The sequence below is a fragment of the Aythya fuligula genome, chromosome 6, assembly GCF_009819795.1.
Source record: "Aythya fuligula isolate bAytFul2 chromosome 6, bAytFul2.pri, whole genome shotgun sequence".
NCBI classification, from domain to species: Eukaryota; Metazoa; Chordata; class Aves; order Anseriformes; family Anatidae; genus Aythya; species Aythya fuligula.
In genome coordinates, this window is record NC_045564.1 from 38,972,936 (window position 1) to 38,993,842 (window position 20,907).

Sequence of the window (20,907 nt, forward strand, 5' to 3'; positions counted from 1 at the left end):
GGCAGGAGCCCTGCTGTGGGCACCGGGGGCAGCCCGGCAGGGAAGGCTTACTCAGGCCATCACAGCCACAGGTACTGCACCGCTCTGAGGGTCCCGGCGTGTATCGCTGCTGCCTCTGAAGTCAGACGCGTGTCCTACCCATCGCCCGCTGCCCCGCCGGGCAGTAAGCTCTCGGGATGAACGCTGCCCCACAGCCAAGCCTCCATGTCTGAGGCATGGGGCAGGTACTGACCACGCACGTCAGATACACCTGGTATTGTTGCTTCTCACGTATTTCAAAAGCCCCCTAAGCACCCTGAGCATTAGACAAAGATGTTTGATTGTACTACAGGCGTTTTATTGCTGCACAGGCATGATGTGGAACACGGCTGCTGCCAGAGGGGAGCACTGCCCTCTGCAAGCGCCACGACAAAGGCTACTCTGTAGTGTGTGGTGCAAATTTTCACAGACGTTTTCACTGTTAAACAATTGAGAAGTACAGACAACCTTGGGCACCGCTCACTGTGGTGAGGCCATTCCAAATGCCCACACAACTTGAACCATTTCCATTAACATCTGGCAGCTTAATTGGCATTGGGCACAAGAGGCAAGAAAGACACCCCCCTTCAGATCTTGCTACCACACAGCGCTTCTCCCACCAGCACCGTTCTTTCTCAGCCAGTATCTGCTGTCAGACCTCAGCACACAACTTTGAGGGACGTTATAAACTCTCTCCACCCCGAACACAAACCCTGGATTTATCCACAACAGCTGTGCACAAGATCCAAACAAATATTTTCAGCTGAGGAGTGATCAGAAGCTGTATGTACAAACTGCTTCCATATCCTTGAAAAAATGCACACTGACAGCTACTTGCTTTAAGCTTATTCGAAGTCAACCTCTTGGAGTCTTGGGCTGCTTGCACCCAGCAGGCAATGCTTTGTAATGGAGATTTTATCCGTGCAGCATGTGACAAAGGAGTTCGGGAGAAATGCACTTTCGCAGCTCACGGGCATTTCAGACGCACTCCCAAACACTGCTTGCAGCCCGTTCCAGGTGTGTTTGCCTTGACGGGCGGCAGAAACGAGAGGTATGGGCAGAAACACCAAGCTTAACTCATACCTGCATGGAAGGGGCAGGCACTTCAACACCAGATCAAGGTCAGGTTGGAGCCGGGCACGGTTTCACAGCCGGCTGGGACCAGCGTAAGGCAGGGGAGCCAAGGCCAGCCCTGCAGCCCTGTCCTCAGCTCGCCGCCGCCACCGACCGCACTCCTGCCCTGCCCTCCGGACTGCAAGGCCGCGGGGCCAGCTGCCCACGAGCCCTGCTCACTGCAGTGCTCCCCCAGCACAGCTCGTGGCCAGGGACCTGCCCCCTACCCCAGCACAAGGTGGGAGCAGACAGCTCCATCGCAGAGCCACGGGCTGGTTTGGAGTCACTGTGATAAACGCTTCTCGGGTCCCCACGAGAGACGGAGACCGAAGGGAGCTCTCGGTGATGGCTCCCCAGCTCTCCAAGACAGACAGACTTTGCCCAAAGATAACGATCTGCCAAATAAAGGGACTCTCACAACATCACTCCAAGGCTGTTTGTTTTGTGCTGCTCTTAGGCTGAACCCAAGCTCCGTGCCTGTTCACTTTCACTTTCCCTTCACCCCCCAGCTGCCTCCTGACCAAAGCCCTGCCGCCAGGCCCCAGCCCGGGAAGGTGCAAACACCTGAGGAGGGACAAACAGCCGCCCAGGGGGGCCACGACAGGCTGGAGAAGGGGCCCACATGAACCTGATGAGGTTCAGGTCCAACTTCAGGGTGCTGCACATGGGCCAGGGCAATCCCAGCCCTGAGCACAGCCCAGAACTCCGAGAGCAGCCCCGCAGGGAAGGCGCTGGGGGACAAGAAGCTCGACAGGAGCCAGCAGCGTGTGCTCACAGCCCAGGCACCAACCGAGTCCTCAGCTGCATCTCCAGAGGGGTGGGCAGCAGGGGAGGGAGGAAGGGAGGGGATCGTGCCGGGGACACAGCACCAGAAGGGGCTGTGAGAGCGGGGCCAGAGGCCACAGAGATGCTGAGAGGGCTGGAGCTCCTCTCCTACAAATACAGGCTGAGAGAGCTGGGGCTGTTCAGCATACAGGTGAGAAGGCTCTGGGGTGACTTCACTGCAAAAGGGGACTTACAACAAAGATGGAGAGCAGCTTTCTGCTCAGTCAGATAACGACACAAGGGGGAATGGTTTTAAACTAAAAGGTGAGACTTAGATTAAAGGTTAGGAGGAAATTCTCCACTGTATGGGTGGTGAGGCACTGGCACAGGCTGCCCAGAGAGGCTGTGCATGCCCCATCCCCGGAGGTGTTCATGGCCAGGTTGGATGAGGCCCTGAGCAACCTGATCAGTGCAACTCCGTCATCTTTGAGGTCCCTTCCAACCCGAGCCATTCTATGGTTCTGTGCTAAATGGGCTCCCTTTAAATGACATTTTGCTCTCAAAAACCTGAAGAACCCTGATCAACTTTGGGAGTTTCAGAACATCAGCATGATAGGGTATAGCAAAAGTATCTCTGCACTGCAGCTTTACCATACGGTCAAATGCTTCATCACCACGCTGGACTGAAACCAGGCATTAAAACACTGCACTTGTGTCAAGTCCCTGGCCCTAGAGAAGTCCAAGGCTGTGGCATGGTCTGTGTACACTGCTGTGACACCAAATATTCCCACACAGCCCTCATCTGCACTTTGTTTTTAACTTTTCCAGAGAATGACGTTATAATTTCAACATTCTCGTTTCTTGGTGAAGTTGCAGCACAGATAAAAACCAACAACTGTTAAAGTAAGAGCAGGACTTTTAAAGTCTTTTTAGTAACTTCTAACATTAGCAGATTGCCTATCAAAAGTTTCTTTCTGAGCACCTCAGCCAACATAAAACATTTCTGAAAACAAGTCTTCAGCTCTGGACTCAGCAAGGAAAGTCCTTTCCCCCCCAAAGTCACAGCAGTCTGATCTGTTTGTTCTCCTCCCTCCCACCCCCAAGTTTTAAATACACATCCTCGTCTTGGGCTGTTACCATGTTTTGGTTTATTTTAGCGTAGTAGCCAGGGCCTGATTCTGTAACGTGAGTGGCATTTAATGATCACCTCTCATGCTGGCAAGCCCCGCCAGAAGAAAATGCAGCCTGAATCCTCCAGATGTATTAAGCGGTGTCTCACTGCGGGCCAGTTCTGCTTTCACACATGCAGGGACTTTAAAAGGTGCAAATGCCTTTTATTTTCAGCCTCTGATGTTATCAGGCTGGATCATTTAAGAGCCAAACACCAAGTATGGGAATTCAAGGAATGCACTGGAGCCCTCGCGCGCTGTGGTCACTCGGTGACCCCTTATCTATTTCGGTGTTTCACCCCCAGTAAGGAACCTCCTCCGACACCAACAGCCCCAGCCGGCCTGCCTGAAAATCTGAACCTCCACCACTGCTTTCACATCGTCTGCAATGTCAGCACAGCACTCGCCTTACGAGCCTTCGCCCAAGCACCCTAACCAGAATGAAACTCAGGGTATTTTGGCACAATTCAGCTGAAAAATATATGGGTTTTTAATCCATGTAATTGCTCTGGCAGAATAACTGAAGCAAGACCCAGCAAACTGAGCCGTTCACTCGCACGAAGCCACCAATCTCACAAAACCCAGCAGGACAGCAGGGCACCCACAGCCGGGCCAAGCGGGACGGCCCCGCTCGGAGCAGGGCAGGGCTGCGGGCAGCGAGCCCCGATGCACTGCGTGGCAGCTCCACAGGAGCGATGGGCTGCTGCTGGCAGGGCAGGCTAAGGGACGTGGAGGAGTCAGGTGGCTGCTCTGCACACACTTTAAAGCTTAACTACGCCAAGATATCAGCGAGCCAAAGGAAGCCAAATACAAATTAAGGAAATATTTTTAGAGCAATCAGCCCGGGAACAGAAGTTCCTACCGCTCCGCTGGCACGTGTCGCTGAGCAGCCCTTTGTCTCGTCAGCTTCTTTCATTAACTGTTACTTCTGGAGTCCAAAAAGCTGAATGTAATTAGCAGGCCAGAACGGAGGAAACACCCTGCTACATGAGAAAGCAGAATTCTTCAGAGATTATATTACACCAGCGCGGCGTTTTAGCAATATTGTTCCACAATTTGGCCTTGCCTGTTTGGACAGGCCAGAGCCATTTTCTCCTGCTCTTCAGCACAAAGTACAGAGATCAGATTACACCGCGGGCACGGTGGGCCATCCTCCTGCTGCACAGCACAGCCGTACCAGGGACGTGCAGCAGCACAAAGACCGCCTCAGCTGCTGCCCCAGCCCCTCTTCTGCTTCCAGGGACATCGTACGAGCAGGACAACACCTCACGGAGGCACACAGAGCATCGGTACATCTAGGAACGTGACACCGGGGGCCAACCACCGCTTCACGAGGAACCCACTCAAAGATGAGCTGAAGGAACTCGTAGCGAACAGCTTTCTTCTTCTCCCCATCTTAGAACTCTCTGATTAGACCCCTGTCCCCCCCCGAGGGGTGACACTCACCTGGCTACGGATGATCTTTCTGCTGACCTTCACACCAGCTTCCCCCTTTGCTCAGCACGACTCCACCTTGCTCCTTTCCCCTTGCTCCGCTCTCCTGCTGCCTCAGTGCACCCTGGAAGCCGTCCTCCTTTCTCACCCACGGTTTCTCAAGGCTCTGCAACCTCCACCATGTCTCCATCTGTTCCTCTCCAGTCTCACCTGTGCCAGCCTTGCCTCCAAACACGAACCCAGCCACCATCCAGAGCTGTATGTGAAGAGAGCTTGAGTTGTTCCCTCCACCAGGCCTCTCCTTCTTTCCAAACTACTATCCCCTGACATTCCCTAATCACCATTTTAGCCACACTCTTCTTGATCTTCCAGGCAAACATCTCTGTCCGTCCTGGTAAAAGGAGTTATCTTTTCACAGTCCCAACAGACATCCATCATTGCCGCAGTGCCCAACCCTCAGTCTACTAATCGGGCATCTTGTCACAGCTCCCTACCACTAATTTATTCTAAATATCTGCAGTTATGACTCCTCTTACCAGAGCTTTGTGCGATGTCTTCCCTTTTCAGCTATTTAGCTGTAAGCTTTCAAATTCATGCATCCCACACGGCCCTGCCGAACCTGACTGTACTTGTGTATTTTCAGAGAACTGCTCCATACATTTACTCCGACTTTCATTTTAATTGCTGTTAAGAGATGCCAGAAGTAATCAATCAAATTACTATTCACCAGCTAAATTACTGTGACTGACCTTGCACATACTTCTAGCTGCAAGCCTGGAGTAAAGTGGGAGCTGAGTTTCTCTTCAGAGGCAAGCGCAGCGTTGGATTTCTGAATGAAAGGCCGCCAAGGAGTCACTCATCTGTGATCACACAAACCGAGCCGCACTCTCTCGATCAAAGCGAGCTTGTAACATACAGCCACTGGCAATTCCCAGGGCTCAAAATCTCAACACAGAGGGTCCATCCGTGATCGCTGTAATGGACTGAATACAGGTCAGGGTGAACCCTCACCCTCTGTGTCAGAGAGGCAGCTCCCAGGTCTGCTCGGAGTCGAGAGCTCACCTCACTAAATGGACGCGATGGGTTAGGAGACCATTCTGAATCCAGTACGAGAGAACCATCTTTCATACAGAGGGTGGCCACAGAACTTTTTTCCCCCCAGTGTCAAGAAGAATTCAGCATAAATCCATTGTTCTCAGAGATGAGTACATGAGTTACAGGAGTGAATACAGAAAAACTTCCAAGCAAACTGCTCCCAGAAGAAGAGCATTTCCGAAGCTACAATGAACTAGATTTTGGATGCCTGGATAGTTACTCTGTCAGCCCCCCAGCGCAGCTGGTAATATCAATGAAGAGGTCCAACAATCAGTGCCAGAAGGTCTCCATCTCCTTAGGTCTGTGGAAATGCAGAGGATGGGTCAAGCCAGTCATCAGCAAGGCCAGACCTACCTCCACGGGAACCCACCCACTTTGCACCCATCTCCCGGCCATAAAACAGGCAGTTCCACACTGCAAGGCCTCCCACTCAAAGCAAAAGCAGAGAGGTCTCGGGTTCCCAGCAGCATGGAGCTCTGCGGGCTGCAGAACAGGGCTGCGAGGTGAGGCGCCACTGCCGTGCCTGCCTGCGAGCGTGCGCTTATGCCAGGAACCGTCCCAGCTTAGCTGGACTAGACGCTACGGAAACCACAACAAAATGGACTGAGGGATCTGAAGCTATTCTCAGAAAATAGGCCAGACCGGGCACGAAAACATCTGGGCTTGGCTTGAATCACGAACCACATGAGCGAGACACCCCACCGCTGCCTCCGGGCAGCCGAGCGCAGGAATGCGGAGCCGCACAGAGGTAGACGGCAGAGCCTCCCAGACCAGGCAGTCTTTCCGCATCTTCCACATCTCCTGCAAACGTTTGCAACAGCCTGCCTATTCTGAAGCACCTCCTGCACCCCGCTCCTGTGGGGTTTCCAAGGACAGAGCTCCTGCGGCACCAGGCAGCGCTTGCACAGTCACAGCCACCCCGCTAACTGGCTCCAGGCACTGACCCCTACTGCTGGGGCAAAACCAAGGCAAAATGGGTTAAATCGTCACAATCTGAGCCTGTTAACGCACGCTCCCAGCTGGCTAGGACCGCACGCACACCAGCCGTCTGTGCGGCTTACCCGACACACAGCAGGTCCTCCACACCCAGCAGCGCACAAAAACAAGCCCTTGTCTCAGCAAAGTACGCGAGCTGTGACGTGGACGAGTCATCCCGATCCCGAGCGGCAAACACAGACATGACTTCAGACACCTCCGTAACTCCGGTGAGTCAGCGAACGCACCAGCAGCTCCAGCTTTATGGGACTGAGCAGCTGCAGTCACCTCGGCACCCTTAGGGTGGCTGCTCACCGAGGTGAGAAAGGCTGGCGGACATCCGAACCACACTCGAAGGGGCGGACGACAGGGGAAGCTGCCCACTGGCCAGAAACTTCTATTCTCTAGTCTCAGCAATGGATTTTTTTTTTATTATTATTTTCCTAAGGAAGAAATTAGCAGAACTGGAGCAGCCATTTAAGAAGCGCACTGCTCGTACATTTTCAAAATAAGCGTGATGGGAGCAGCGAGCCAGGAAGGCGGGGGACACACGTTTATGTACTCACCCCCAGGGCACGGAGAGCCAGCAGAGCACCGCGCGCCAGCTGTAGCCAGCACAGGAGGCTGCATTCCCGGCTGCTGCCTGTGCCCAGCCAACGTCCCAGCAGCTCTGCTCAGCACAGCTCGAGGCTGGTGCCACTGCTGGGAGCTGCACGGCCAGCACCCGGCACCTTCGTGCCCCCGGAGGAGCCCAGCACACGCGGGCCCAAACCACCCCACACCTCACAGAGCACTTCCAAATCCACACGGGTGCCCCAAAACAGGGCGGATGCCACAGGGGCCATGAGCCCAGCCGCCCCCAAAAACGTATGCAAAGTCCAGATTTACTGCGGTCGCCTCCCCCCAGCCTCCCGCACTCCCTGCGCCTCACCCTGCGGGAGCTGAGCGGGCAGGACCGAGGCGTGTTGGCAGGGGAGAAGGAAGGGGACCGAGAATTAACTTTTAACTGGGGAAAAACAAGAGCCGCACACCCTAACGAACCCCACTGCCACCAAGCAAGTTAATGTTTAGTGTCCCTTTAATAGTCCAGTCTCCGCAGCTGTCTCCTCTCCCAGTTGGCACCGAGCACTGCCAATCTGGGACTTATTTCCAGTGAGGACAGCATTGTTTTATTGGCTACTTAGGCAGCGCATGCCCCATTAATGGCGTTTTTATCTCTCCATTTTCCTGTCAGTGCAGAACCAGCCAGTCTGACTCTGTTAACATTAAGAATGTTTTTTTTTTTTCCCCTCCATTGACTATCTCCAAGCCAAAACAACATCTGGAACTTCAGCTTGCCGCACAAAGAAGGGAGACAGATTAAAACTGGAAAAAGCTACACATCAGTTTCCAGAGCATTACATGGTTCTGCTTTTATCCAAGTTTCCCATATGTACCTCCCAGAACAGCCCTGCTGGGAGGAAAGAAAAAGTCCCTCACGCAGACAGCACAGCGTAAAACCTTTTCCACTTCAAAATAACCTCAAGCAGGATTATCAGAAAAATAACAGGAACAAAACCGATACGAAAGTTTAGAGTAAGAATTTACCATAGCTCTTTAAACAAAAGGAAGGTGACATGCCGGTGACCTAGAGAAGGAAATTAAACAAAGAAATACTGCTGCTGTGTGTTACTTGATAAAGTAATGGAAAAAGGACTGGCGCCACGGCAGCATACATGCGTGTCCCACTCAGGCGACACTGGAGACAGCTGCCTGGTGGTGTGCTTCTGCTGAGCGCACCGTCAGCGGGGCATGGAAATCAATACAGGGACAGCACGGCAAGCCGGGCTGCAGACACACTCAGGAGCCAAGCGTGTACCAACTAGCACCAGCCTTCTCTGGGGGAAGACGTGCCAAACACACACAGACGAGTTTTTCCAACATGTATTTAACTCTCGGTGGGTAATTAGCAGCAGCCACGGCTGCTGGTTGCTCTCTAACCAGGCGGCGCGCCGAGGACCAGGGACTCGCAGCGTGGGCCGGGCTCCCCGCAGCAGCAGCAGGCTGGGGGGGCTCGCGGGGCAGTGCTCGCCCCAAGCCAGAGGGGCTGTGGCGGCTGCCTCCAGTGGCACCGTCCTGATGCAGGACCCCAAAACCCGGCCCCACCGATGGGTGCACCGGGCCGTGCTTCCTCCTCTCCCCTTCCTGCTCAGCAGTGGGCGCGATGGGGGCAGGCCCGCTGAGCGCAGGGCAGCAGGGCTCCGCGAGGAACGGGCTGCAGGAAGCTGCTGTGCTGCTGAAGCACCGCCAAAGCCCGTGTTTTTTTCAGCTGACAATCACATCAAGTGAATGCGAACGACCAAAGCAGGCCAGAGTATGCAGTTTCAGGAACAAACAAAATATATGCTGGAAATTTCTACATCCAGCGGAGTTCTAACGTAATGCTGAGTGGAAACCAACTAACACAGCTCCTCGCAGTGACGGGATGGGTCCCGTTCGGCCAGGGGCAGGACGGAGTGCCGACCGCTGCTCCGCGCTGCCATTTTAGCAGGAGCCCACAGCAACCAGATCAGCTTCCAACAGCCACCTCCTGCCAACTGCAGCCCACTTGGGGAAGCAGCGACAGCACGCGCTCAGTGCCGGTCTGCCACCCAACGCCACAAAAACAGCCCCTACCCAACGCTTCAGAAGGCAGCGCGGGTTTAACAGCCCTGTGCTCCACAGCAGCTGCCGGCTGTTCCCGGGGCACCCCCGACTCCACAGCCATTTTCAGCTTCCAAGGGGGGACGGGGTAACACGGGTAACTCAGGTAACTCAGGAGCCCCAGCGCCACCCACGCGCTGCCAAGCACTACGGGCCAGCCAGAGCCAAGGGTGCACATTTGCCATTGCTGCCTTAAACGCATCAGCCATCTGTATCCATCGTATGAAGAAACACAAAAATTACTAAAACATCTCTGTAACTCCCAGAATTTCCTGAACAACGTGCAGTTACTTGACAATTTGTGCTCATGAGAGCAGCCATCCCTGCCCATCAGTGGGACAGGCATTTACCTGTGTTTGTGTGGTATTTGCCACGGACGTGGATAAGACTGCACTCATTTGGTCAAAGCTCTAGCACCTCTTACTGTTCTCTGATGGAGGGGACTTCTTTTTTGTCCTGCCAGCATTTTTCAGAAAAAATCAAGTAATATTTCTCGGAATCCCAGAAGAAAAATAATCAAGGCCACGGCTAGCTGAGTTTGAAACTCACAAACCACTACAGCATCAAGTTCTTTGCCGGTCAGATTTGTTTTCCATGAATAACCATTTACACGATCAAATAAAACCTCTCTGCATAGAATTTTCCTGAATAAAAAGAACACTGCAGCATTTTCTTAACACCTAACTTACAACAGGACACTAAACCAAAATTCAGATGGCTACAAAAACGACATGGCATGAACCATCTAACCAAGAAAAAGCACTTTGACTTCTCTCTTTCCATGCTTTGTCACAGTGATCATTTTCACTCACTTCAAGACTTTCAAAGGGATCATTTTCACCCCATTTTCTGGAAACTCTCCTATCCTGACCTTTTCATTTGCCTTCCAATGCACAGACACCCCTTTCGGTCACCTCCTTCAGCTACCTTCCACACCACTCCAACTCACATATACGACATCGCAGATGATTTTCAGCTTGCTTACAAAAGGTTTAGCCTGAACCTGTGTTACCGTCCAAGGAAGAAGCTCAGGGTGCCTGAAGCGTGTCCTCCTCCAGCTGTGTGACAGACAGCAGCTTGGGGCCTGGGGCGGGATCTCATTCAGGGCACTTCAGCAGAAGACTAAGGAGAGAGAACTGAGTTCCTCCTCCACCCTCACACTTTTTTAGGGGGGTTAGAATAGCTTTTATAACCGCATGCAATGCACAATCTAACAGCTTTCCGTAGCCGAGTTCAACACCCTTTGTTCTTTCTCCTTATCACCGTCTGAAGAGTGCAGCCCCGGTGCCAGTCAGTTGGGATCTCTAGCTACGACCCCAAGTGTTAACGATGCAGCATCTGGGTTCTGATGAAGGCAAATGTTGCTGGACACAGGTTAACGCTGGTTTGGAGACTTAAAAAACACTGCTGCAAGAAACGTAATTCTTAATAACAGATCTTTAAATAACAGCCCTTTACAAGGGGTGACTTCTTACCTGCAGCTGTTCAGAGGGACCTGAAGCTGTGCATTACCTTCCCGCTGTCCTCTTCAAGCAGTGATTAAGCCATACATCTCATTTCTGCACTTCATCTTCTCTCATTAAAGTCCAGCAACTGCCGTATCCCTGCATGACTGGGGGCAGACAGCCTCGCATCAGGCCCACACGCAAGCCACAGAGCAGAAGGCAGTTCTGACCTGCAAACCCCAGAGAGCACGAGCTCTGAGCAAAGGCTCTGCTCCACAGTCACATCAGCACAGCCTTGGTTCCCCTGGCACCAGCTGCACAGAAAAGGGCAAAAGCTGCCCAAAAGATCCAGCTGCCACCGCAGTGCTACGGGGCAGCAGCAGCAACGCCAGCTCTGAGCCCCGGCACCAAACCCAGCACCGCTGAGGCTCCCACCAGCAGGGCTGCAAAGAAACCCAACAGCTTCAAAGCACTTTTGTGGTGAGCTTCCTGCGGCAGAGTTGCCAAACGAGCAGCGCTGGGGAGGGGCGATTTGTACAAGCCAGGGATCTTTGCAGGTCTGTACTGCTCCACAGGTAAAAACAATCCCTGGCCACCTGAAAATCCAGCCAGTCTACACGAGCTGCCTCCGGCAAGCAGCGCTGCCCAGAATTATTTTAGCACCATACGGAGCATTTCCATCCTTTCCAGGCTGCTCCAGCTCTCCGCAGCACGACGCCGGGGCGGTGCTATGCCACGCTGGCTTTACAGAAGCTCCTCCTAGGCTGGTAAAGCTCCCCGTGGTACTGCCACACTCCTCCAGGACTTCATCCCATCGCTTCCCTGTCTCCTCCCTCAAACTCAATCTTGTTCTGAGAAATGCATAAATATCAGTAAGTTGTTACATCAAAGCACTGCGTGACCCCAGCCCCCTCCTCAGCTGGCACCCTGCATAAACCCGCACCCATCCAGCACCCGGTAAGCCACACTCCCCGTTCTGCAGCAGCCACTTCGCTTGAACACAGCATTCTGCACCCAGGACAGATGCACAGGACGGAGGTTTCCTTGGGCCACCACTGGGAAAAAGGTAGCTACAGAAAGCCAAAATGTACCATCCTGAGTAACTGTGCTAGCATAACTATTTGAAGAAAAGCTACGCAAAATTCAAGGTCAAAAAACACTATTTGGAATTGTACTTGGTTTTCTCGAGTTTCCCAAGTAGCATGCTATGCCTGCTGAGACGGGCTGTGCATTTCAGGCTTGGTACGTGTCTGATCACTGTTCAGCCTGGAGGTGCTTACACTGATTTAAGTTACTGAGTTAAGTCACAACTTCAGTAATTGATTTTACATCTGGCTTTCCACTTATATTTTGTTCTTCTCTGACACAAAGTTCATTACTGTTCAACATAAGTGAACATATTGATAACACTAACTACGGGCATTAAAGGCCACTTCCCGTGCAAAAGACAACCTTGTCACAGCTGAGGGGACAGAAGGTAAGAGCACGGCTCTCTACTGTCACTGGCAGCACGCTGTGCTGGCGGGCAGCAATGGGCAGGGGCAGGCCCCGAAGGTGCTTCCCCAACCAACAGTTCGAGCAAAAGGGACTTGAAAAGTGCACGGGGCAAGAAGCAGCAGAAAAGCACGAGCACATTGCAGAGGAGGTACACAGCACGGGAGGGAGCAGGACCCACAGAGCAGCCCAAGTCACAGCTGCTCAGGGCAGCCTGCTTTGCACTGCCCCGTGCACACCTCACACACCGCCCAGCACAGCCCCACACCTCCGCCTGAACGCCCAGACCTCTGGTTTCTAGGACTTACAGCTTACATTTTACTGTAAGAGGAGGCGATGCAGGAGAATAAGTTACCGAAATTGCAATGAGAACACTTCAGAAATCTGATCTGTGCTGGAAAAGGAGGAGTTGTGCACGCCGAAGATGAGCGAGGCTGCTGCGGGTGCACGGGATGCAGGGCAGCACGCCTGCAGCCAGCGGGAACAGAGCCCACCCTGCTGCTGGCACTGCCAGCACTCTGCATGGCCTGTCTTTGTGCCACAACGGCCTTTCGGGATCAGAACATCAGCAGTCTCCCTTACACATTTAGATACTTAAATATTTCTTTGGCCTCTCAGGAAATTGACAGAACACTATGTAAGAAAACCCATTTTACCTTCATTACGAAGGAAAAGGCACAAACCCCGGTTAGCTGTACAATCCTCCACTCTCCCCTTGCCTTGCTTATTGACACAGCAGCTGCCGTAGCCCTCTTGAACAATAATCATTAACCAAGGGAGGACTCACTTTTTTCTTCAGTTCTTTGAACAAAAGATAATTGCATAATCTGCTGTAACCCCAGGAACAATTTGGGTAAGAACTAGGAGCTGCAGCAACTTGTCAATTAATACATTTAACAGACACCTTGTTTACCCAGTTGTGATCGGTAAATTGAGAGCATTAAATCAGACATTTCTGGCTTTCTTGACATCCATTTCTGGATTAACATGCCATTGTGAACTGCATTCGGTACATCCTCCCCTGGAAGTTTCAGCAGCGCCAGAAGAGCGCACACAAACCACTCGCAGGTGCCAGTATCTTCCTGCACAGCCTGCAGCACAATACAAAGAAGAAAACTCCTGGTGCAAAACTAAGCCCAAGCACAAAACTAAAGAATGACCCGAGTCTGGGCTCTTGCTGTAAGAAGGCACCACCTTCAGAAGGGGGCTTTTAGGGAAACTGCTCTCAGAGCACCTTCAAGAGCTAAGGCTAGGAGGTACATTTGCAGTAGGCAACGTGTTTACACACCAGCTCTTACAAACACAACCCGCTAATTTTCAGGAGAATCCTTCCCTTCACACACAGCCAGACACCTGTGAAACCAGCGCAGGATCCAGCGTTGCAGAAGGCCTAGCATCTTTCTTTTTGCAAAGAGCATTTCAGAACTTTTGGGAGAAAAATAAAAGTGTCATGCCCTTTTCCACTCTTGGCACACCAAAACCTCAAAGGTTTCCCTTTGCAGCTAAGTGTTGATGCCTCTCTGGTGTTGGTTTTATTTTCTCCATGCTCACACCGGTGAGTGTTTCAGAAGGGACCCTTCCCTGCGCAGCCTCCAGGCCATGACGGGCCCCCCACCGATGCCGAGCCCCAGGGAGGGGCCTCACTTTGTTTGGCTCTCAGCTGTCTTCAGGCCTGAAGGGCACTTGCTTCTCCTTCCAGTTTGTCCCATCACAGCCGAGGAAGACCGTAAATCTGCTTCCTGCCCCCACTCTGGCCTACGAGGGAAGCAGCCATCAGGTGCCAGGAGCCTCGGCAGAGGAACACGCGCTGGGAACGCTGCAGCCCTGCCGAAGGTGCCCGATAAAGGCTCACCTACCAAGGGAGGAGCGGGGATGGTTCTCTAGCTGGCATTTCGTGGCCTTCGATGCTCGCGGTTACATGCAAGAGGGTCTTTTGAGAATACAGAGCACCTGCATGGGGAGCTGAACCAATGTAATTATAACAGGTCTACACAGCAAGGTTTCACACATCCCCAGAGCAGAGACAAAGCGAGCTTTACCCCTGGCGGAGCCTTTGTTAAAGGAGGCAGAAAACTGCACTGCAGGCTCAAGTGCCAATTGCTCCCCACAGACTGTGTAAGAAAGCTGACTGCCTCTAAAAGTGGGCTTGTGCTCACGGCTCACAGAGGCACATTGCTTCGCCCATCCCAATTGGGAAGCAAAACTCCCTCAGTCACGGACATTACTCACATCAGAGTCCAACAAATACTGCAGTGTCTGAACAACATCCAGGGCCAGAACCTTAACTAAGGTGAAAACTTTGCCCACTCATAAAAAAGCCAATTTTTGCCCACTGCATGGGAATACCATATTTCTTTCAAACAAACATACTTTAATGGAGCTTAAGTTTATTTCCATAATCTAAAGCTAGTCATATCGATGCACTCATTCTTCGAAATACTGTGTGTGAGAGAGAGATGAGGGACACGGACAGGGGAAAGGTCTCAGCAGCTTCAGATCTGAGAACAGGTTTCACAGAACAATTACTGCAAGGTCTGCTCCAGAGGTAAGGACACGAGTCTTACCTGTGTGCGAGGTGCCTACTCAAGGCTGAAAAACACCTTATTGTGTAGGCAAGCCGGAACAAGTTATTCATTTAGGTTATTCTCTGCTAAGGGCTGATGCAAACACGCGGGTCCACAAACACACGCAAAAGTGTCTACGTGGCACTTCTGGCACATTTGCAAAGGCTTAATTGACAATCAACTAATTTGAGGTTAAAAGAGATAGCAAAGCAAAGCCAAGGAGGTGTGGAAGAAACATTAAGGAGCGCACGGTCCTGACAACAGGAGCCATGAGCACAGACACGGAGGAGAGACCAGCCAGGGGAAGCTGCCGGCCACACCGCGAGCCGTGCTTCGCCAGCACCGTGCGTGCATGGTGCAGGGACGGGCTGCGTAACCCCGGCTCCTTGGCAGGCCTGTGCCGGGAGCTGCTGCTCCCCTGGGGACACGAAGCACCGTGCGTGTCCCTTCCCGGGCTCGAGCTCCACCAAGCACCTCTCTGTGATGCGCACAGGTTCTGCCATTCAGTCCAACAACACCGGTCAGGCAGAATAAAAGTTACTTAGATCAGTGTCCAATAATTAAGAAGGAACATCTGGAACAAAATGTGCCTGTTTTCCAACCATTTACTGTATTCTTCTACTGTAACCGCATCTGTGAAAAGCACGTCCCTCCCTTCTTTCCTCTTTACAACAAGAGACCAAGCGTCGGCACTGTTTTCATGAGCTACCAGTACATCTACATTCTTTTCATCATTTCAGCATTAAAAAACTCAGCTTAAGATAGCTTTTTTTAAATGTAATCTCAGTTCCTCTTAAGTGGATATGATTTAGCTGATTTAATACAAATTGCAGTGCACTAGTCTGGGCAAATCTTTTCGCTCTGACAGCAGAGGACAGGGAGCCACGCGTTACAACGCCCCGGGACGGACAGCCAGGTACAACTCCCCGCCAGGTCACCCCACGGCCCAGGGTTTGTCCAGTCCTCGCCATCAGAGCCCGGCGTCTCAGCAGGCTGCTGCACTGAGCTCCAGCTTCACCCCAGCATCAGAAAGGAGCCGCTTGCTAACAGGTAAGCAGCAAGGAGCACATCACACCTAGTGTAGGCGAGAGGCTCAACAGGCAACTCGGACACGACTCTTACCGATAAGCAACAGCCTGCACACACCAACTATCTTCCTTCAACCTAACACGATGCAATTAATTCACTCTCTCTTAAACCAAACCCTTATCTTTTCATTTTATTTCTCTTTTAAGATTCCGCCTTAAAATGACTTAATTGTTCCAGCCCACCCACACAAACACAAGAGGCAGCTTCATTGCAGCGGGCAGCCCTAAATAGCACGGCCTGTTTTAGGCTGATACAAACACGCATTTTGTTTAACTCTGCATTTGCTCCTCGGGAGGCTGCCAGCTCCCCCCTGCTCCCTCCGACTGCCAGCGCAGGTCTCTGAGCTCGGCAGAGGGACCCGTGGCAGTGAGCAGAGCCCAGCCGAAGGCAGCCCCACAGCTCTGGTGACGACCAGCAAGGCTGCACACAGAGGTGGCAGACGGTACCCCCCGTCGCCCCGACCGCTCACACCACCAGCAACCCCTCCTCAGCACCAGCACGAACCACGAACTGACCCCAGCTGGAAGTACTCCGGCAGAGAGATGGAGTTTCACCAAAATTGACGCCCTCATGCAGCTCACCACGTGGCGCAGCAGTGCCGGGAGAGCAGCAGGCACAGCAGGCGTGGAGGCAGCCTGCTCGCCCAGCACAAGGGCTGGTGCAACCACAGCGCCGGCTGCGCGGCCAGGAACCCCGGGCCATTCGCAGCGAGGCTGGAGGGGCCTGCTGAGGCACACACACGCACGAAAGCAGCCATCAGCAGCTTGCAGGACTTCAAAAGGAAGCCACCTCGAGCCTCCCAGCTATCCGCCCAGCCAAAGGCTGCTGTCGAAAGGCTGCCAACCTGCTCCTACTGTTACAGGATACGCGCCAGACACACAGCAGACCTGCAATTAGAAGAGGTGTTTGTTGGACTCTCTGCCGCAGCTTATTAGCAGAGAGGCGAGGTTTGGAGCTGCTTTCCTCAGAACTGCCCGACCCCACTGAGCACAGCTACCTACAGCCGTGCTGCACCAGCCCTCCTGCCCGCTGCCGTCCCGCTGAGGAGCCCTGGCCTCAGCACACCGACAAGGAGCACCCCCGGTACGCAGGGCGTGAGGTCCAGAGCTGCAGCACCAGCTCTGCTTCCGCAGAGGAGCCTGGGGAACAGCGTTGGCATCCTCCCCTCTCCCTACATCCAGCTCTGCTCAGGCAGCCCTCAGATCCTCCACTTGCCCCGTGCCCCAGGGAGCTGCCACCAGCCAAGGTGTTTGTGCTCACTGACCTCCCCGGCTGCTGCCTGCTTTCTCCAGGACAGATGGGAGCCGAGTTACAAGAACAGCACATGGCCACGCACATCTTCTCAGCAGCACCACAGGTAACAGCGCAGAACCATGGCCTGCCACTCAGAGGAAGGGGCAGTGCTCACCCGCAGCAGTCACTTCTAGCAGTGCAGCCGTTCAGCCCCCTTTCAGGTCAGCAACAAACCGTGTGCCCGGCCCAGCCACCTGCCGGCTGCAGAGGCTGGTGGCTGATGCCTTGGGAGCAGCATGGGGACACACACACACAGGTCACCTGTCCTCCCCTCTGCCCCCGCGCCTCAGAGATGCACTCCCCAGCCTGACACTGCACCCAGACCCCTGCACCACCACCTAATTCCTTTCTCAAAATAAGAAAGCCCTCCAGTGCCCCACAGGCACCACACAAACGCTGCCTTTTAGAGCCGCTGCCCCTTGCCTACACACGATATTCCCCAGCTCCTGCATCACGAGGGATAATGTACAATCACCCCTCCGTTTGCTCACATTTCAGTCACGACAGACCTCTGCAGTGTTTCCTTCCCGACACTTCCCTCCTCAGCAGGAGTCGGTTCCCTGGACACGCCGCAGCCGCACGGAGCAGCCCCGCGCAGAGCTCACTGTTACCCCAAGAGCTTAGGGAGCTGTGCCGCCTTTGCACTTGAAAAGAAAGGAGCACAATCGCTCCATCAGGGACTTGCTCCTGGGGCTTTAGGGGCGTTACACTAATGTGCAGGCCCGAGGAATGCAGGAGGTGTTCCCATCACAAGCGGGCAGCTCTCAGCCCCACAGGCCCTTAGCCCACTGCCCGGCTGCCAGCACAGCCAGCAGCCCGCGGAGCAGCCCTCACGGCCAGCAGCGGCTCGGCAGGCGAGGTGGAGCTCGGAGGAGCAGGAGGAATTCAGCACGAAATGAGAAGAGCAGATCAAAGGAGCCCTGCTTAGAGGAGGGATCGCATAATAACCGGCTGAGGCGGTGATGCAGCACCTGATGTTGACTATTCACCAGCAGATGAATCATCAGGTCAGTTCTGGCCTTCCAGGGGAAAGCCGGCCTCTGAGCTGCTAATGAGAACACCACCGGGCTCCTGCAGCGCGCTGCTCCTTCTCCCACGTTACTGGGAACGTCGCCGCACCGCCAGCGCTCCTGCCAGAGAACAGGAGCATCCCACGAACCAGCATGAAAGCAGCACTGAGGAGCCTGGCCTCTGTAATCACGGCTCGCCGTGGATCTCGTTATTCAAGAACAGCTTTGGGAGCACCTACAGAACGCCAGCAGGACATACAAATGCAACCCACTGCGAGACAGAGACCTGCGGACACCAACTGCATGTCCCCAGGTGACGGGTCCACATCCTCAGGGGACCGCCCAGCAGCCCCAACTGGGACACACCGCACTTGTACCCCAGCCAGGCAGAGAAAACTTGCACTGTAGCTGCTCTGCCACTCACCCACAGTCCTTACCTGCTTCTGAAAGCACTACTCAAACTGTGCTTTGGCTGCAAACAGCTAAAGAAGAGAAGAAAAAAGTTGTTTCTCAAAAGCATCTCTATTAAATTCCACGTGTTTTGTAGTCAGTGGCACTTTCTAAATTGATGAGCTCAAAAAAAACAAAACGCACCTGAACTTTTGTGAATTCAGGTTTCCAGCACCGCCAGGAAATACTGGTGTTCCTCACCTTACAGATGCATACAGTTACGTAAAAAAACTAAACGACTTTTCGGTTCAGACACATTAAGGACCTGTTCAGAGCAGGATTTAAAAGGTGTGTGTTTAGACAGTGTCAGCTGCTGTCACTAACATGCTCTTACACTGTCTCAGTCTCACCTACCCCCAGGTCTCAAGGCAAGTTAGCCATCCCTGAATGCGCTCGCACACCCTCATCACGCCAAGCTACAATGGATCCCAGTGGATCTCTGAATTCTCTCACACAGGGGCTGGACAAGAGCAATTATCACTCCGAGACACCACACTCAACACCACCGCTGGCTCCTTCCGTAGCTGTGTACACACACAGAGCAGTGGGCTAAGTTTTTAACCCATTTACGCACAGAAGAGATAAAAGATACAAGAGCAGATGCTGGGATCCCCTTTTGAGAGCTCAAACACCCAGGAACAGGAGCAAATCAAAAACCTTTTTCCCCCTGTTGGCAGGGGTGAGGCGGTTAAAAGGGGGCCCAGCTATTTTAGGCCGGCTGTCCCTAGATCCTATTTTAGCATCAGACTTTCGCTATATATTTAAGCATTGCTTCAGAGCACCAGCTGGCAAACAGAAAATACACACGGCCGTGCTGGCACCGTGCCCCTGCCTCTGTTCTCCTCCTGCCCCAGGAGCTGCCCCGCTGCTCTGAGGAGCTGGAGCTGCCCTCTCCCCCCCAGAAGCTCCCGGCACGTGGCAGAACGAGGCGAGGGCAGAGCAGGGGCTGAGCGGGGCGGTTCAGCCGTTTTTATCCCTCTCCCAGACTCATTTGCATCCCTCCCAAGCGAGCTGTTTGATGTGTCTGCTGATGCTGCGTCTGGCAGCCCTGGCGGGGTGACGCAAGGCTCCGTGCTCCCCGTGCCGGACACGGACACTGCGGGCAGCCAGCCCTGTGCCAGCCTGCCCCTCGCCAGCCCCGGGCTCCCTTCGGGTTCCCTCCCACCCGCGATCCCCAGCACAGCCGGAGTGCCACGGGGAGAGAGCCGGCCGTGCGCTGGGAGCACGCAGCTGGATGGGAGGGCTGGCCCTGCGAACAGACGGGTTTTGGAGGAAGGGGTTGCGTGCAGCCCTTCCCTCTCACCTCGGCTCCCCACACACTCGTGCTCTCCTGATCCTTCTGCACGGGGCTGGGGGCAGCTCCAACAGATCGCCCAGCAGGAAAAACGCAGCCACCGCCACACGGTAACGGGGCGCAAACAGGCGCTGGGTACCGGGCAGCGGGCACCGAGGCGCTGAGGGAAGCCTGGTGCCTCGCAGCGCGTCAGGCGGCCGGCTCAAGGCCCAGGTAACGCCGCCAGAACCGCCCCGTGCTCGGTGCGTGCAGGGCGCGGCCCGGTTCCCGCAGGCCCCGGTGAGGCCGCACCGCAGAGCTCCGGGTACCGCGGGCTGGGAGCAGCGGGCGGCGCCCCCCGGGCTGCCCCGGCACCGGGCGGGCAGGGACCGGGCAGGGCCGGGCTCCTGCGGGGCGGCCGCTCCCTGCTGACAGCGCCAGGCCCGGCCCCGCCACCCCCCCCCCTCCCGGTGCCCGCCGGGGCCGTGCCGGGAGCCTCCCCCCCCCCCCCTCAGCGGCGCTCCCGCCCCGGCCCCCCCGTCCGCTCCCCGCTCCCCCCGCGCTCACCTCCCCATGGCGGCGTTATGGCGGCGGCGGGCTGGCCATGGGCGGCGGGCGGCCCCGCGCGGCCCCGTCCCGGCCCCGTCCCGGCCCTGCCCCTCCCGGCCCGGCCCCGCGTGCCCCGCGGCGCGGCGCTGACAATGGCGCGGGGCGGGGCGGCGGCGGGCGGCACGGCCCCGCCCCCCCGGGGCACGACGGGCGGCCTCGCGTCACTTCCGCCCGGCCGCCGCGCCGCGACCCCGCCCCCTGCCGGCAGCGCGAGGGTCGGGGGCGGGGACTGGGGCGGGGCGTCGGGTGGGCGGGGCCTGCGGTGGGCGGGGCGCCGCGGAGCTCCCTCCCCTCCCTCCCCTCCCGGCCCCGCCGTGCAGTTTCCCGCAGCGCGGTGTTGGTGCCAGGCCCTCCCGGCGCTATTCACACCAGTCCGTGAAGGCTTTGAAGCTTTGCCCAGTGTCGCGGGGAGCTGCGGCACAGGAACAA

The 20,907-nt window shown here is 54.8% G+C and overlaps 1 protein-coding gene across 2 annotated transcripts in view; it reads right to left on the reverse strand.

The window, feature by feature from the left end:
* ACVR1 (activin A receptor type 1) overlaps positions 1–20,476 on the reverse strand; it is a 59,122-nt gene extending 38,646 nt beyond the window's left edge. Inside the window, exon 1 of one of the 2 annotated variants that reach the window (XM_032189908.1) lies at positions 20,437–20,476. In XM_032189908.1, coding sequence (XP_032045799.1) covers positions 20,437–20,444 — 8 coding nt within the window. In that variant the 5' untranslated portion in view covers positions 20,445–20,476. Of the gene's footprint in view, positions 1–10,726; positions 10,771–20,436 lie in introns of those variants that run through there. The other variant, XM_032189909.1, reaches the window with a different exon arrangement.
* Between the last annotated feature and the right edge of the window lie 431 nt (positions 20,477–20,907).